This window comes from Schistocerca gregaria, chromosome 3, assembly GCF_023897955.1.
Source record: "Schistocerca gregaria isolate iqSchGreg1 chromosome 3, iqSchGreg1.2, whole genome shotgun sequence".
NCBI lineage: Eukaryota > Metazoa > Arthropoda > Insecta > Orthoptera > Acrididae > Schistocerca > Schistocerca gregaria.
Window position 1 is genome coordinate 338169188 of NC_064922.1, and position 18456 is coordinate 338187643.

Below are 18456 nucleotides of genomic sequence, written 5' to 3' on the forward strand. Positions count from 1 at the left end.
ACTCTGATTCCTTACTACAGGAGAGGGTTGGGTTGGGTTAGGTTAGGGTAGGTCAGGTCCCCAATCTTCGTAATCTATTTTTGTATTCAGCGTGCCTCACGTTGTAAAGCGCCTCATCAGCTTCACACATCTCTATTAATTTTGTAGTTGTCGGCACACACCAATTGTATTTACCGGCAATGTTTATAAAAACACTACAGACGACAGAATGCAGCGATGCTAGCGCTCCATGTGGTAACATGGCACATTGCAGTAAACAGAAGACAAGCGACTTCTTTGATCAAATCTACAGCGAGGCTCTATATTTGGTCAAATATTGGACGACATTTGACAAAGTTCCCTATTACACCATCAAATATCTTTGAAAAAGATATTGGACAAAGATATTTGACAAAGAAATTTGATAGTGTAATACCGGCCTTAGTTATGTTTTGTGATGAAAGCGCAAACCGTACTCATGAAAGCGCGAACCGTACCGTCAACTCAGTGAGTTTGAAAAATTGCTCATCGTTGGCATGAGAGAATATGATACACTAATCAGGAAACTGATGCTTAGTGGGACTAAGTGTTTCGGAAGTGTAACAGATGTGTGCAGAATGGTTCACGGAAGGCCGCAGAACTCGACAAGATGGGTCATGATGCTATAAACAGAACCTGGAATTATCCGATAAAAAATGAAGCGTTGTCATTGTGCTCCCAGGTTCGTCGTTGAGTACACCATCGCAGGCGCTCCTGTCTGGGACAGAGCGTCAAGGGTAACCGCAGCCATGGTCTCCGAGCTGATAGTCCATGCTGCTGCAAACGCCGTCGAACTGTTCGTGCAGATGGTTGTTGTCTTGCAAACGTCCCCACCTGTTGACTCAGGTATCGAAACGTGGCTGCACGATCCGTCACAGCCACGCGGATAAGATGCCTGTCATCTCGACTGCTAGTGATACGAGGCCGTTGGGATCCAGCACGGCGTTCCGTATTATCCTCCTGAACCCACCGATTCCGTATTCTGCTAACAGTCATTGGATCTCGACCAACGCGAGGAGCAATGTCGCCATACGATAAACCGCAATCGCGATAATCTACAATCCGACCTTTATCAAAGTCGGAAACGTGATGGTACGAATATCTCCTCCTCACACGAGGCATCACAACAACGTTTCACCAGGCAATGCCGGTCAACTGCTGTTTGTGTATGAGAAGTCGGTTGGAAACTTTCCTCATGTCTGCACGTTGTAGGTGTCGCCACCGGCAGCAACCTTGTGTGAATGCTCTGAAAAGCTAGTCATTTGCATATCACAGGATCTTCTTCCTGTCGGTTAAATTTCGCGTCTGTAGCACATTATCTTCGTGGTGTAGCAACAATGGCCAGTAGTGTTCTCGTTGGCTTTCTTACCCGGCTGGACGTTCAGTTGGTTTGCAGGTAACATTGAGTGTTTGCTGCAGCGACTCTGGGCGGCTTCTGTCTGGGCACCGTGCTGGGCTGGACGTCGCCCGCAGGCCCCCTCCTGAAGAAAGAGCTGGAGCTGTCAGAAGAGACCGTCTCGTGGTTTGGCGGGATCATGCCGCTGGGCGCACTGGCTGCCATGGTGATGGGGTCCTTCACGCTGGACAGGGTGGGCAGGAGGTTGCCTCTGCTCTGCCTGGCGCCGCCCTTCGTGCTCGGCTGGATGGTGCTCTCCTTCTGCAAGGACGCGTGGGCTCTGCTCGTGGGCCGCTTCATCACCGGCTTCTGTGGCGGCGCCTTCTGCACAGCCTGTCCTGTCTACACTGGAGAGATCTCCGAGAAGGAAATCCGCGGCGCACTAGGCGTCTGTTTCCAGTTCATGGTCACTTCAGGTAAACCTAAACTTTGTAATACTGAAACGTCCCGTTAGAAAAATTATAAATGACTGTGTTGATAAACCCCTTACGTTATTTGAATAAAATGTTCCCGGGTTTCCAACCGCTTCAATTGGTTAAAACTACTCGAGCTTTCGGCCAAGCACTCCTTGGCCATTGTCAAGCGTTATGACTGCCAGTGGGCTGTTGGTGCGCCCTTTTATACACTGGCTGCCGGCTGTGACGTCACTGGTGCCCGTGACATTGCCATATATGGGCATGTTCTGAGTCGGCGTTGGATGTGCCCTCTTCAACTGCGCGATCGCTGGATCCCACGCAGCGCTGAGCTGTAAGCCACCCTCTCTATTCAGGGTGTTTGTTGTAATTTTTATTTTAATAGCTTCCTGTATTAAACTGTCCCAGAAGCCGTTAGTGCGAGCCACGACAGAGGTATCGTCAAATTTTATGTGGTGACCGTTTTCTAACGCATGCTCAGCGAACGCAGATTTCTCTGGATAATACCTCTCATGTTATTTCCTGGGTTGTTCCACAGTGCGTCTGAGTGTTATGTGTTGTCCCTAGGTTAGTTAGGTTTAAGTAGTTCTAAGTTCTAGGGGACTGATGACATCAGATGTTAAGTCCCATAGTGCTCAGAGCCATTTTAACCACAGTGTACACTGTTTGTCTGATGTACTTCTGGCCACACTCACGAGGTATTTCGTAGACTCCAGGTGTTCTGAGACCTACAGCATCTTTAACTGGTCTCAGTAATTGACGTATTTCCGTTGGAGGCCTGAAGATCGATTTGATCTTGTGTCTTTACGATATTTGATTTTCAAACAGCTGAGCAGAACTGAACGTAATCAGACATTTCGATCTTTACTTACTCTGATCATCACTAAACTGACACAATATTTTTTAGCGCAACGGAATCTGACTTTCAAAAATCCCTACAAAAGAATGGCTCTGACTAACATTAACCTATTCCTTTCACAAATCACTTACCTCACAAAAACCTTCGTTACTCGAACTACTGCAATACAGCGAGCGCCACTACTGCCACCTAAATAAAAGATTCAAACTACTGAAGGCACTAACTGCTGATAGGCATAGTTAGCAAATTAATGATTTTGATAAAGAACAAACAATGTATTTACCTTAATACTGTTCAAAAGTCATAATATATACATGGTGTTACAAAAAGGTACGGCCAAACTTTCAGGAAACATTCCTCACACACAAAGAAAGAAAATATATTATGCGGTCATGTGTCCGGAAATGCTTACTTTCCACGTTAGAGCTCATTTTATTACTTATCTTTAAATCACATTAATCATGCAATAGAAACACACAGCAACACAACGTACCGGCGTGAATTCAAATACTTTGTTACAGGAAATGTTCAAAATGTCCTCCATTAGCGAGGATACATGCATCCACCCTCCGTCACATGGAATCCCTGATGCGCTGATGCACCCCTGGAGAATGGCGTATTGTATCACAGCCGTCCACAATACGAGCACTAAGAGTCTCTACATTTGGTACCGGGGTTGCGTAGACAAGAGCTTTCAAATGCCCCCATAAATGAAAGTAAAGAGGCTAGAGGTCAGCAGAGCGTGGAGGCCATGGAATTGGTCCGCCTCTACCAATCCATCGGTCACCGAATCTGTTGTTGAGAAGCGTACGAACACTTCGACTGAAATGTGCAGGAGCTCAATCGTGCATCAACCACATGTTGTGCGTACTTGTAAAGGCACATGTTCTAGCAGCACAGGTAGAGTATCCCGTATGAAATCATGATAACGTGCTCCATTGAGCGTAGGTGGAAGAACATGGGGCCCAATCAAGACATCACCAACAATGCCTGCCCAAACGTTCACAGAACATCTGTGTTGATGACGTTATTGCACAATTGCGTGCGGATTCTCGTAAGCCCACACATGTTGATTGTGAAGATTTACAATTTGATCACGTTGGAATGAAGCCTCATTCGTAAAGACAACATTTGCACTGAAATGAGGATTGACACATTGTTGGATGAACCATTCGCAGAAGTGTACCCATGGAGGCCAGTCAGTTGCTGATAGTGCCTGCACACGCTGTACATGGTACGGAAACAACTGGTTCTCCCGTCGCACTCTCCAAAAAGTGACGTGGTCAACGTTACCTTGTACAACAGCAACTTCTCTGACGCTGACATTAGGGTTATCGTCAACTGCACGAAGAATTGCCTCGTTCATTGCAGGTGTTTTCGTCGTTCTAGGTCTTCCCCAGTCGCGAGTCATAGGCTGCAACGTTCCGTGCTCCCTAAGACGCCGATAAATTGCTTCGAACGTCTTCCTGTCAGGACACCTTCGTTCTGGATATGTCTCGATACAAACGTACCGCGCCACGGCTATTGTCCCGTGCTAATCCATACAGCAAATGGGGATCTGCCAACTCCGCATTTGTAAACATTGCACTGACTGCAAAACCACGTTCGTGATGAACACTAATCTGTTAATGCTACGTACTGATGTGCTTAATGCTAGTACTGTAGAGCAATGAGTCGCATGTCACCACAAGCACCGAAGTCAACATTACCTTCCTTCTATTGGGCCAACTGGCAATGAATCGAGAAAGTACAATACATACAGACGAAACTGAAATGAGCTCTAACATGGAAATTAAGCGTTTCCGGACACATGTCCACATAACATCGTTTCTTTATTTGTGTGTGAGGAATGTTTCCTGAAAGTATGGCCATAGCTTTTTGTAACACCCTGTATATCAGTTCATGACATCCAGTCTTACAAATTTACTGTCTCTGATGGACACATGTCCAGATCATCCACTCTTAAAACTCCGCCATCTCTCTCCCCACATCCACCACTGCTGGCGGCTCACCTCCAACTGCGCAACGCTACGCGCTGTTAACAGCCAACTGCCCAACACTATAATATCAAATTCCAACAATGATAACCAGCCACAGACTGCACACAGCACTGTCAGTGATTTCCATATAGAGCGCTACATGGCGTTACCAACATAAAAACCTAAACAGCCTACTTACATACACTAAGCGTCTCTTTCAAGTTCGTGGTCACTTCATGTAAACCTAAACTTTGTAACACGTGTCGCATACACAACATCCAAAATAGGGGTCCAGTCTGACGAGACGCATCTAGCATCATGTTAGTGTGCCTATCCAAATCTGTATCAATCATTTTAACCAGCGACAAGGAGGAAATCGAATTTCGAAGTAGGAGGTGTGGCTCTAAGATAATGCGACATTTACTGTAAAACATTTTGTTTCAGAAACCTACATATCCGAAGAGATCAGCTGCTGACAGGTGTTAAAATTACCGAACTGTCAGTCTAATAAGTCATTCTTTCAAAATGTTAACACAAATTCCATACGAAAGAATGGAAAAACTGGTAGAAGCCGACCTCGGAGAAAATTGTTTCGGATTTCGGAGGGATGTAGGAACACGTGAGGCAATACTGACCCTACGACATCTACAGCAAATAGGTTAAGGAAAGACAAACCTAAGGTTATAGCATTTGTAGACTTAGAGAAAGCTTTTGGAAATGTTGACTGAAATACTCTCTTTCAAATTCTAAAGGTGGCTGGGATAAACTACAGGGAGCGAAAGGCTATTTACGATTTGTACAGAAAACAGATGGCACTTATATGAGTCGAAGGGCATGAGTGGGAAGCAATGGTTGAGAAGTGAGTGAAACAGAGTTGTAGCCTATTCCGCATGTTATTCAGTATGTATATTGAGCAAGCAGTAAAGGAAACAAAAGAAAAATTTGGAATAGGAGTTAAAGTACAGGGAGAAAAAATAAAAACTTTAAGGGTTGCCGACGACACTGTAATCTGTCAAAGACAGCAACGGACTCGAACGCGCAGAGTGGGCAGTGCCTTGAAAGAAGGATATAAGGTGAACAACAACAAAAACAAAACGAGGATAATGGAATATAGTCGAATTAAATCAGGTGATGTCGAGGGAACTGGATTAGTAAACGAGACACTGAAAGTAGTAGATGAGTTTTGCTATTTGGGCAGTAAAATAAGTGATGCAGGCTGCAGGAGCGAGGACCCAAAATATAGACTGACAATGGCAGAAAGAGAAGAAGAGAAATTTGTTAACATCTAATACAGAGTTAAGCGCGAGGAAGTCTTTTCTCAAGCTATTTGTCTGGAGTGTAGCCATATATGGATGTTAAACACGGACGACCGACAAACAATTTAGAAAAGAAGAGAACAGACGTTTTTGAAGTGTCGCGACAAACAAGAATACTAAAGATGAAATGAGTGGACCACGTAACTACTGAGAAGGTGCTGAACAGAACTGGGGAGACAAGGAATTTCTGGCACGACTTGTTCGAAGAGGGATCGGTAGATGGGATACATTCTGAGATATCAAGGGATCATCCATTTACCGCTGGATGGAAACTCTGGAGCGGTGGGTGGAGAGACAAAGGAATGAATACACTAAGCAGATTCAGAAGGATGTAGGACGCAATAGTTATTCTGAGATGAAGAGGTTTGTTCAGGATAGAGTAACGTGGTGAGCAGCATAAAACCAGTCCATCACCACAACAACAACGTATTTATTTATTGTCACATTCACTATACTCCCCTCCTGTGTCCTTACAACGCTTCACGCGAATTTTTCATTGATGGAAACAGTGCTATGAGTTCCTCGATGGCGCGTGCCGCTTTTCGTTTCACTGTTTCAACGGACTGAAATCTTTTACCTTTTAACCCAGCCGGTGTGGCCGTGCGGTTCTAGGCGCTTCAGTATGGAACCGCGCGACCGCTACGGTCGCAGGTTCGGATCCTGCCTCAGCACTTCAGCACCAAGTGAATTTACACGCTCTCTACCTACGCCACTGAACCTTTAGCGTGGTTCATTTAACCTATTTGCTCCAAATGCTCGCTCACTGACAACCGATTCCTGAGAGTCAGTATCCAACAACATTTTACATAATTTATCCTCCACATAGCTCGTCAGAATAAAATCTGCCACTGCTTTCTTAGATGCGCTAAGTCTTACTGGGAGCCTGGCACAGTGGACAATCCGCTCCTTGCGCCGTTTAACTGTTGCACGTAAGATTTACCCTGAGACTGAAATTTCTGTTGTTGCTGATTTCTGTTACAGCATTGCCGGGCTAAGTGACCAAATTTTTTACAATGGCCGCAACGTTGATGTCTGAAATTTTTTTGTACGTAATCCCTTCGTCCACAGCGAAAACAAATTATGTCCATACTAAACAGTGTCCGGTGACGTAGCCAATGACTCAACTTCCTCTAATGAAAATGCAATATACCCTACTTCACTCAAACACTTAGGAAATTCCAAATGAAACTTTTCGGTTGTAGCCCCCTCAAAAATGCGTTATGAACCCTCTGCTCTGCTTCTCGCAAAATTACCGAGTTTGCCCTATCACCATCCGTGAGCTCATAGGTACCTACACTGACTTTTAGAATGCGGTCGGCGAAACCTTCAGTCGGTTAATTCTGTTTACAAAAACCCCTTGTAAGCTGTTTCCGACAATATCTTACCGTGTTCTTCTTCCGATATCTCTGTATTAACCCTTCCTAAAACTCGTAAAATATTTTAGCCTCCTTCAGATTCTCATTACACATGACATGTGCTCTAGCATCTACCGCTTACTTCAGTCTAGCAGCGCGTAATAAAGGCTCCTTAAACCCGTCCCCCCTCCCCAATTTGGTGACTGTACCCAAATTGTCAAAAAGGTAGCCGGCCGCTGTGGCCGTGCGGTTCTAGGCACTTCAGTCAGGACCCTCGTGACCGCTACGGTCGCAGGTTCGAATCCTGCCTCGGGCATTGGTGTGTGTGATGTCCTTAGGTTAGTTAGGTTTAATTAGTTCTAAGTTCTAGGCGAGTGATGGCCTCAGACATTAAGTCGCATAGTGCTCAGAGCCATTTGAACCATTTTTTCAAAAGGTAAAAACATCTTCCCTTTCCCGAGAACGAGGTAAACAGCAATACCATCCAAGGGGGTGGTTTGGGATGTGACTGTTCCTTCTCTGCCCCTCTGAGTTGATTTATCTCTATCTGTAATTTCTCTCTCTGATGCCTAAGTTATTCTATAGTATTAGCATCTGAAAGTTCCTTCTCCATAAGTACAATTTAATCAAGAGAAAAGTAACCGAAAGAATACAAAAGTGATCCATCAAAAGACAGGAAAAGGGACAACCCACCTGGCTCGAAACGAAAATAACTGTAATCGGCACTTACTTCCTTTGTTTCGTAGCACACCGTTGTTGTAGGTGCTCCAAACTGTTGACTCTTAATTCCTGCGAAGCCCGTCCTCCACGATGCTTCAACAGTTTTCATGATACCAGTGTAAACAGGCTTTGAGACTCCACTGTCCGTCACCAGATTCAAAGGTGGGTCTCTGCCGTCAGGAAATGTGGTTTCAGGATAATGGAGCACCACCTCACTTTTCACTGGCTATCCGGAGACATCTCAACAGACGGTATGGTGAAAGATGGATAGGCCTTGGTGGTCCAACCGCGAGGCCACCACAATTGCCGGATTTAACCCCTATGGACTACTTCTTGTGGTGTCGTATGAAGAGCCTAATTTATGGGACACCTGTAGAGACAGAGGAAGATCTGCTGGCACGAGTTCTGGCCGCTGCACAAGACCTTGATGAGACACCAGGTACTTACTTATTTTCCGTGTCCGGAACTAGACTTTAGACTTCCAAAAATCATCAGCCAATATGGCCGTGTCATTTGCCTCCCAAAAGTCATTCATTGTGCAGGGCTGGTCTAAATATGGACAGATAAGCAGATGTTGAGTATCCTGGTCAGAGAGTGTTCTCATTCCCTTTTAGGAGACCCCATTGCTGCTGGTTTATCTTGCACTTTGGCACTTCTACCCTCATACGGTTTAGGGTTCTCCAGATTGTGTATGGTAGGTGTCCACCGAGCGCCAGTTCTTCTTTTACATCTTTTTGGGGGGTTCTCAGGTCGATTTCCTACCTTTTCAAACGATGCTCTGCAGCCGACCCTTCCAGGACTCGGGTACGTGACAGGAAACTCTTCCTCGAACAAAGCCGTTGGTCAGCAGGCTGGTGTCCATATAAAGGATGACGCATGTCCTTTTTTTGCTTGAATTTTTCGGTTTCGGCAGCGATGTCACGTCGTATGTTGGGCGGTGCGATTCCCATGATTAAGGACATCTTGTGCACTGGGGTTGGCCTCAAGCATCCGGTAAAAATCCGTGTCATTTCATTCACCGCGACATCAAATTTTCTCGCGTGTGTTGATGTAGACCATACTGGAGCGGCGTATTCCGCCCTGAGCGCAAGGGCTGAAGTTCTCAGGACTTTTGGGTTTGCACCCGAGGATCCGCTGGTTAGTTTCCTGATGATGTTGTCTCTAGTTGAGACGTTTTCCCTTGTGGCATTATAATGATGTTTGTAGGTCAGTGTGCGATCCAGCGTGACACCAACATATTTGGGCGTTTTACAATGCTCGAGACGTTCACCTCTCCATATTACATTTAATTCACGATTTGCCTCCCTGTTCTTTAAATGGAATGCACAGGTGGGATGGAGAGAGTGTACCAGAACATGTTTCGGAGGTACAATGTGTGTAACAACGCTGGTGGTCGTCTCATCGAGCCGCTGTTGTAATGCATCGGTACGTTGCGGCTGGTGTCGTAGATGCTGGGTTCTTGTAGTTGTCGACTGATGTAAAGCATAAGGTGTACGGTGTAATGCAAATGCGTAAATAACAACGGAACGAGTCAGTATTCTTTTCAAATGGATTACAACAATTATACTCGATCACGCCTAAGTACATTCCTCACGTGGGTGTGGATGTGATAATCATCTGCATTGAAACTGTCATACAACGGAAACGACACGTTTCCGGACATGGGTTCCTATTCAACATGTTATGTACTCACTACTCTCTACATGTCCTAGAAGTTTGTAACGGGAATTTTCGACCATCCTGTATAAGAGAAAATCAGAAAAACATCATCCACTAAATCACAACGCCGACGGAAGTATATTCATATGGTTCAAATGGCTCTGTGCACTATGGGACTCAACTTCTGAGGTCATCAGTCTCCTAGAACTTAGAACTACTTAAACCTAACTAACCTAAGGACATCACAGATCCATGCCCGAAGCAGGATTCGAACCTGCGACCGTAGCGGTGGCGCGGTTCCGCACTGTAGCGCCTAGAACCGCCGGCTGGAAGTATGTGTTGAATAATACTGACGGATGGTCACGGAAAGGACTCCGACGAAAAATAAGAGGCCGATGGTTGCAAAAGTAATTGCAGAAGTGACTGTCGCTCTCGCCAGCCCTGACAGCACCAAACCAATACAAAAGGAGCTTTAAAAACAAGGAATTTCAGGAGCAGCTGGAATTTCAAAACCAGTCCTCAGTAATTCAACTGCATCTACCAGGAAAATGTGGTGTCGAAGCGATACAACCTGCAATAGGGAGCAAAGGAAGAAAGTGATTTTGTCGGATGAATCGTGTTTCACACACCAATTTCTGGCCGAGTTTGTGTCCCAAGAGTGAAATCTGATGAGGATTCGGTGATTGTTTAGACAGTCATATCGTGGCATTCCATGGGCCCCACTGCTGCTCTGCAAGATCGCATTACATTAAAGGACTTCGTGACCATTTTGACTCATCAGTTCGATGCCTTGGTTCAATGTTTGTCCCCCAGTCGTGATACTGTATGCTAAGACGCCCGCTGCCTGTTCTCACAGCTCGCGTCATTCAGAACTGGTCCTGTGTGCACGAGGATGAAGTTTCACATCTTCCTCGTCCACCATCCCGAGATGGCTAGAAGCTGTTTTAAACGCTAACGGTATTCCTACAGTGTATTGTGCTTTTGGTATTTCCCTATTTTTATGCACCTCCAGTATAATACCTTCCAGGTGCTGCCAGAGTTATACGGAGGGCACTAAAAAATGTATCCACTGTTTAAAAGTCCATAACTGGCAAACTAATTGACGGAATTCTCTCATCTTTGGTAGTGTAATAGTTTGTAGATCCGGCAATCGCCAGATAAGCGTTGTATTGTGTTGTTTTGTTTTGTCAGATGACAGTCGCCAGACAGTCAGTGTTTTGTATTTAGTTGCACCTAGTTACTCGAGTAAACATGGCTGGAACAAGACTTACATTCGATGAAAGGAAGTCAGTTTTGAAGTGGTATTTTAAGTACGAAAAGATTAATGAGTTTCAACGGCAATGGCGAAATGAGTATCAAACAGAGCCATCGACACGTTTAACGATTCGTCGCATTCGAGACAAATTCGAAGCCGAAAGCTGTGTTAAAGATGTACACAAACAACGATCTGGACGACCTGTAACAGTAACAAGTCCAGCTAACTCCCGTCGTGTGTTACAACAATTCACTCGCTCAACACAGAAGTCTGTGAGACAGTGTACCCGTGAAACTGGAGTGAGTCGCTCAAGTGTTCGGCGAATTTTGAAGACAGCAAAGTGGAAGTGCTACATCCCACGGTTGCTACAAGCAATGAACGAGGACGACCCAGATCGTAGAATGGAGTACTGCGAGTGGTTTACTAACATGGTGCGCAACGATGAAGAGTTTGCAAAGATGATTGTGTGGTCTGATGAGGCTCAGTTCAAATTCAATGGTACAGTAATTCGCCACAATTGCATTTACTGGGACGCCGAAAATACGAACGTCCATGTAGACAAAGCCAGGAATTGGCCAGGAGTAAATGTGTGGTGTGAATTGTCTTACCGGAGCTTGATTGGGCCATTCTTCTTTGACGGCACAGTTACCGGTGAGGTGTGCCTACAAAAGCTTCAGACTTCCATTTTACCTGCCATCCGAGACTTGCATGGAGATGAAAGAGTTTACTTTCAACAAGATGGTGCCCCAGCCCACTACCAAAATCGTGTTAGGGCGGATCTGGACGAATATCTACCAGGAAAATGGATAGGCCGTAGAGGTGCTGTCGAGTATCCACTACGTTCCCCAGACCTAACGCCTCTGGACTTTTACCTGTGGGAAACACTAAAGGACCTCGTTTATCGACAAAAGCCACGCGCATTAGATGAACTTCGAGAATTCATCGTACATTCATGTGTAAATATCCAACTGAGCACGTTGCTGTCAGTAGTTCGTGCTGCAGTTCGGTGGCATCGTTTGTGTGGATGTTAATGGTGACCATTTCGTACACCTACAGTGATATCTTTAAGTTGGACTTTAAGCTACACTTTCACCAAAAATGAGACAACTCCGTCAAATAGTTTGCAAGTTATGGACTTTTAAACAGTGGATACATTTTTTTGGACCATTCTGTATATGTATGTTTGGATGACTGTTGATGGAGTATAAAGTTGAAAGACTTTCATTAATGCCATACATCTTACATGAACAGATAAATGTCTAACTTGTAACAGTACCATGTTGACTATCCTGTCTGATTCACATACTAACTGCTCGTACCAGTGCGCAGGTAAGTGCTCTGTGGAGCACGTATTTTATTTCATTTCCCCATTATCGCTCTATATGATCAACGGCCAATAGTCCGTGCACATTCTGTACTCTACATGAAACACATGTTGTAAGCCTGGCAGTGGGCTGCGACTGTTTTCTTCCGTTTCTTTCTAGAGAAGGCGACGGAGAATTTCCATTAACCTTCTCGGCACAACAGCCGGAGGGATTAACCAAAAACATGTGCAAGCGGTATACCTGCACATTCTTAGGTGGCCTACACGGCGACTTCGGCGCACACGAGATGAAGCTTCAGCGGCAAAAGCGAAGTTTCCCACTTATTTGAACAGTGATACGTTACATTGGCTCCTCTAGATCTATTGTAAAAGCTTCGATATTTTCAATTTCTCTCTGTTCAGGAGGGAGGCTACGATGACATTCTTCCGCCCTTTCTCCCATATACTGATTTGGCCTGCGCGCCACTGTTTCGGAGCCAGACCGCGGACTGGCCACATAGTACCCACCAAAAAATTCAGCAGTTCTGTTTCACTGTGATGTAGGGCAGGAATTCTTCGCTCGGTCTCTGACTTTGAGTATTTTATCTGTGACGCTAAGCACTTTGGCCAACATGGCGGCGCCCATGGGCGCACGAGCCTTATTTTGACTATAATACAACATACAGTCACCATTGATCTTTATTTTACAATTGCCATTGCCGACTTTCGCCCATATAAACAGGTACTCATCAGCATTCAACTTATTCTTTCTGTTGGTAGACAAAACAAATGGCATACTAGGAACCCGAGTACCATAAGGCTTTTTAGCCAACAGTCCTGTAGTCTCAGCTATACTCCAGGTCTTCCAAGTAATAATATTTGCATCTGGAAACGGTTTAAGGCGACCATAGTCCTCGTGATTGCCCCAAACAACAGCCAACGTAACCCATGTACTGCCTTCAAACACTGCTTGTGCATCACAGGTGAAGTTCAGACGCAGTCCACAAAAAAAATTTGGTCCACCAATCAATTGCTGTTTATTAAACTGTCCGGCAAAGTCAATATCAATAGCTTTTAAGCTCCGATACACTGGTACACTGCGCCGCCAGTGACGACGGTAACCTAGGCGTCGCAGAGGCATTGTAGAGGCATTTATGAGGCATTGCTGAGGCATGTTTAGTAAACCAAAAGGATTTGATTGCCCTCGCAAAGTTTGGTCAAGTCGTAATCGCATCAGAATCAACTGTGGGAGATGCGCCGACTCCTTACACAGATGGGGTTAACTTCGGCCACTTTAGACTGTGGCGCTGAGAGTCAGACAGTCAAACACATTGTGCAGGAATGCCCACTAAGGCATATGCGGGTGACCCACAGGATTTCCTAATGGCGACCCAAGAGGCAATCGACTATATATTATCTAAGCAGAACGTTTGTTTGTGATTGCTCTTCTGTGAGTGTAAATTTACAATTGGAGGTGTCCTTATATACAAACTGTTATATATTGTTCTGTTTATACATGTGTGTTTTTTTTAATCGTGTTGTTTCTGTAATTTTTACTGTGATGTTATGAGCCATACGCTAAGTAAATAAATAAATTCAGTCGTGGCACGTAGCGTCTGCTGGACATTAGCTGAAGGCTGCTGGGAAGAGGACATAGGATGGAGTGATTGTGAAGAGAACTTCGGATGAAGCGGAAGTCGGGTCATGTGGGATATTATGACGCGCAAATTGCTGACGCCTTCAGTGCTTTCAGGAACAGGGGGTGTTAGTTTGGTATTCAAATTACCTTTGTGTGAGGGCTTAGACTTTCGAGTCAAACTTGATGCCATGACTTCAGTGTTCGAAAGGAGCCAGCGTCACTTGTGTCGAAAATCTTGATTCACGGAAGTCCGTCCTGACCTTAGTAGTAGACAGCTTGTATGATGAAACTCTAGCCTTTCGACTCCAGTTCGGTTCTGGGTTCGTTCTACTGTAAATGCAACCCAGATTAAACTCATCTTTCTTTACTCTGTTTAATGGAGAATTTTTTGCGCCTGACTAGCTAGGAACCGATTCGTTAGCAGATTATCCCTGAAATCACAGGGTATCCCAATGCTCAGCCATAAGCGAACTGTCTACGTTTTCCACAATATAAAGGAACGGGACAGTCATAGTTAAAAAAAAAACGAAAAATGGTATTCTTTAATTTTCTGTTCATCCTACGTTAATCAACTGTCAGCATCACTTTACCTTTATCATTTGTTACACCCATTCAGCTTATTAACATTCCTAACGTACCTTAGAATGTGGTATCTGAGATATTTTAGGTTTTGAACTGAATATATACCAAAGGAAGTCGTCAGCGTAAGGTCGTACCGATTAATCGGGCGTATATAATTTTAACTTCAGGATTAGATGCTTCATGAATATCTTATAGCTTGGCATGGCCATCGTATTTATAGTGAAATAGCAAACAGTGCAGTGCTTCCCAATTCCTTAACATGTATTGCAGTTGGATATGCATCATAATCTCCTTCTCCTCCCCTCTCTCTATCTAGCTCCTCCCCCTTTCTCTCTCTCCATCCCCTCCTCACACTGCCACGTAACCATTTTCTCCTGTCCTATCTCTCTCCTTCCATCTTCTTCCCCCCCCCCCTTCCTTTCCCTGTGCTCCTCCTCCCATCTGTCTCTGCTCGTACCCTCTTTCCCCCTCTGTCCATCTCCCCCCCCCCCCCACTCTCTCTCTGTCTTTGAGCCGTATACTGTTGCTACAGACAAAGCTTTGATTGGGGGCTGAAATCTCGAAAAACAAGTGGCTAAATCGGTTGGGATCATTGGTATGAGAAAGATCTCCCCACTTGCAGTATCTGTGAGGAGAGAAGCTTTCACGAAAATTTTCACACGTTTTTTAAATGTATGAACACGTGGGATTACAAAGTTTCGGATGATACTGATTCCTTAGTAATATTCTGATCATAAGTTGGCGGTCCATGAATATAACTATCCTATTTTCTGTTAAAACCGACTGTGAGGAAGAAAACAAAACAGCACTTTGTGTGAAATTGTATATAAGGAGAAAGAATATTCGGGAGAAACAGTTTGTCAAATGATTAAAATATCCTGCTATCGTAGTTAAAATTGACTTCAAGAAAGGAAGTTAAACCACACGTTTTCGCAGCACAGTGTTATTTTTCACAGTCGGTTTTAGCATAAAACCTTTAAGAGTTCTTGATGAAATATCGTGTCAATCGGTCTCTAACTATTTGAGATTATTGCTTATATATATATATATATATATATATATATATATATATATATATATATATATATATAAAACAGAAAGAAACTTCCACATGGGAAAAATATATTAAAAACAAAGATTCCAAGACTTACCAAGCGGGAAAGCGCCGGCAGACAGGCACATGAACAAAACACACAAACACACACACAGAATTACGAGCTTTCGCAACTGGCAGTTGCTTCGTCAGGAAAGAGGGAAGGAGAGGGAAAAATGAAAGGATGTGGGTTTTAAGGGAGAGGGTAAGGAGTCATTCCAATCCCGGGAGCGGAAAGACTTCCCTTAGGGGAAAAAAAGGACAGGTGTACACTCGCACACACACACACATATCCATCCGCACATACACCGACACAAGCAGACATATGTTGTTTTTAATATATATATATATATATATATATATATATATATATATATATATATATATATATATCCCATGTCCATCCAGATGTTTATTAAAGTATCACGTAAAAGTTTGAAGTAAAGCAATCAAGAACTTCCAGATTTTTGCTAACAACATTTGCCCTTCATGTATTGCATATGTATTTATGTACCCTATATATATTTAAAAAATATGTAGTCTGCGTCCATCCGAAATTTTCGACATTTTTGCTAACGACATTTGCGCTTGATACACCTACGGGGAAAAAAATCACAACACCAAGAACGAGTTGTATGACAGGACAGTTGGCAGCAGTGTTTCTACATCTTAAAGATGAAATTCAAATTTCGCGCTAGTAGCGCCAAAACGAGCGTGCAAATCAGGTTTGCTTTAAATACTCACTGTAATGGTCATGAGCGTTCGTTACCTATGAGAATGGACGTGGAGGGCTGCTATTGGTCGAGAACGCCTTTAAGACGTCAAGGAAGCTATTATCAACACTTCACTGAGTTTGAACGAGGTCGTGTAATAGGGCTACAAGAAGATGGATGTTCCTTCTGCGATACTGCAGAAAGGCTTGGTAGGAATGTAGCCACTATTCACGATTGCTGGCAGCTTTGTTCACGAGAATGTACGGTCACAGAATGGCCTGGCTCTGGCCGGCCACGTGGTATTATCGAGAGGAAAGACCATCATGTTATAGGCTCGCCGGTGGTCCCGGTCGCCTACGGTGGACTGGATGGCCGAGCGGTGACCTCTCCAGTTGTCAGGATGCTAGGAAATGGCTGTAGAAGCGTCAGAAACGCCAAATAAACATTATTAATTCATAAAACCTTTATTCCTGCCGAGTACAATGTGACTTGGTGATATCAACGACCTTCCCGAGTCCTCGCTGAGTCGTAGCGACGACACCAGCTCCGGGCCGCACAGTCTTGCTAGCGCAGCGCCGCATGCTGTGACGTAGTGGAGGAATGTCCTTACTTCGTACTTCGGCCGCGTGTGGCTGGTGGCGCCTGGCTGGCCAGCCGGCTCCGCTGCGGACAGCAAGCCACTGCGCGTAGGGTGTCCGGGTTGGAGTCCCGGCGCTGTCGGCAAGAGACGCATTCTCGTAGTGCAGAGTGTACTCTATCCCATCCCGTCTTCTTCCCTGCTCCTCCTGGTGACTCGACCGTGGTGACGGGCGGAACAGGCTGCAGTCCCCCAGCGTCGTCGGCTCACCCGGTTGTGACGGCGGATTCACAGGGCCTAGGCCCCGCACGATCTCGACGACGGCTCACTGATGAGGTCAGCATTGGCGGCGAGCGAGTCTGCCGCGATCTCTGCTAATCCTGGGTTGATGATTGACAGCGGCAGCACAGAGGACCAGAGCTGGTACTGTCCCCTCACGTCTGCTGCTGGATGGGCCGCCCTTACTGCAACATCTCCTTAATAAAGATTAAAATGTCGTTCACCGAGCTGAGCGCTACGCAGCGACCCAGTACACGTCTAACTGCAAGTCTAACTGTGTGTGTCTTGTTACTATCAAAGCTGGCGTATTTAAAGGAAGCACGAGCGACGTCCTGACGTCATGCTCGTTTGTAATGAACGCATTCGTCCCACTTATACTGCTGATTCATCTGTCGTACTCGCCCATTAGGTGTTCTTGCGACAGAGTAACGTGTTGTTACGGCAGACTTACGCGAAGTTGTGAAATGCAGTACAGCTGACGCTATACCTTTGTCTTGCATTCTACGAAAGTATCTGCCTAACACAAACCTGCGTGATAAGCAATTCTCTCTCGCCTGTTGTGTGTAACCAGGCCATTGCCCCTGCGTGACGACACATTCCGATATATGTGTAATCCTCCTACCTCTTGGCTAACTTACTGCCTCTGGCTCTAGGCATAGGCAACGAAACTTTGACAATACTCCACGTTTCCAACTCTTTACTATTCCGCGTCACTACAAAGTTCTGTATGTGGCTCTGTCGCATCATATTCATCTGCAGCAGCAATTTGGGCGGTAGTTGGCACCAGACAGAAAATGCATTGTTACAAATCGGTTACTTCAAGGATCGCTTCTAGCCAATTGATCTATAGCGTGCGTTCCACTAATCCCAAATTACTTTCATTTGTGACTTCAATGGTGTTAAACGGTAGCTCATTAGAGGGCAGGGGGTCGAGGTTTGTTGTGTTTTCTGGTGAAAGCAGCTGTGCTCAGTGCCAGTGATGGCCGCGTGTTGGTTAAAAGGAGGCAAGCAGAGGGACTGCAACCAACCTGTCTCCGTGATAGGCACACTGGACCTGCACCTGGACTTATGGTATACGATCCGATTTCGTCATACAGCAGGAGCACTCTCGTGATATAACACACACTCTGACTGAAAATTTATACGTCAGTCTGCTGATTCAATCAATTGCGATGCCATTCATGAACACCATTACAGCGGGGTATTTTCCAACAGCATTCCGCTCGCTCACATACCCCTTCTGTAACCCAACATTCACTACAGAGTGTCATCATGTCGCCTTGGCTTGCTCGATTACCAG

General features: G+C 45.0%; 1 protein-coding gene across 1 annotated transcript in view; it reads left to right on the top strand.

Moving 5' to 3' along the window:
• Positions 1-1577: 1577 nt before the first annotated feature.
• The window catches only part of LOC126355365 (facilitated trehalose transporter Tret1-like), a 47337-nt gene continuing 30458 nt past the window's right edge, over positions 1578-18456 (top strand). The window contains exon 1 of the mRNA XM_050005658.1: positions 1578-1830. Coding sequence (XP_049861615.1) covers positions 1578-1830 — 253 coding nt within the window. The remainder of the gene's footprint in view (positions 1831-18456) is intronic.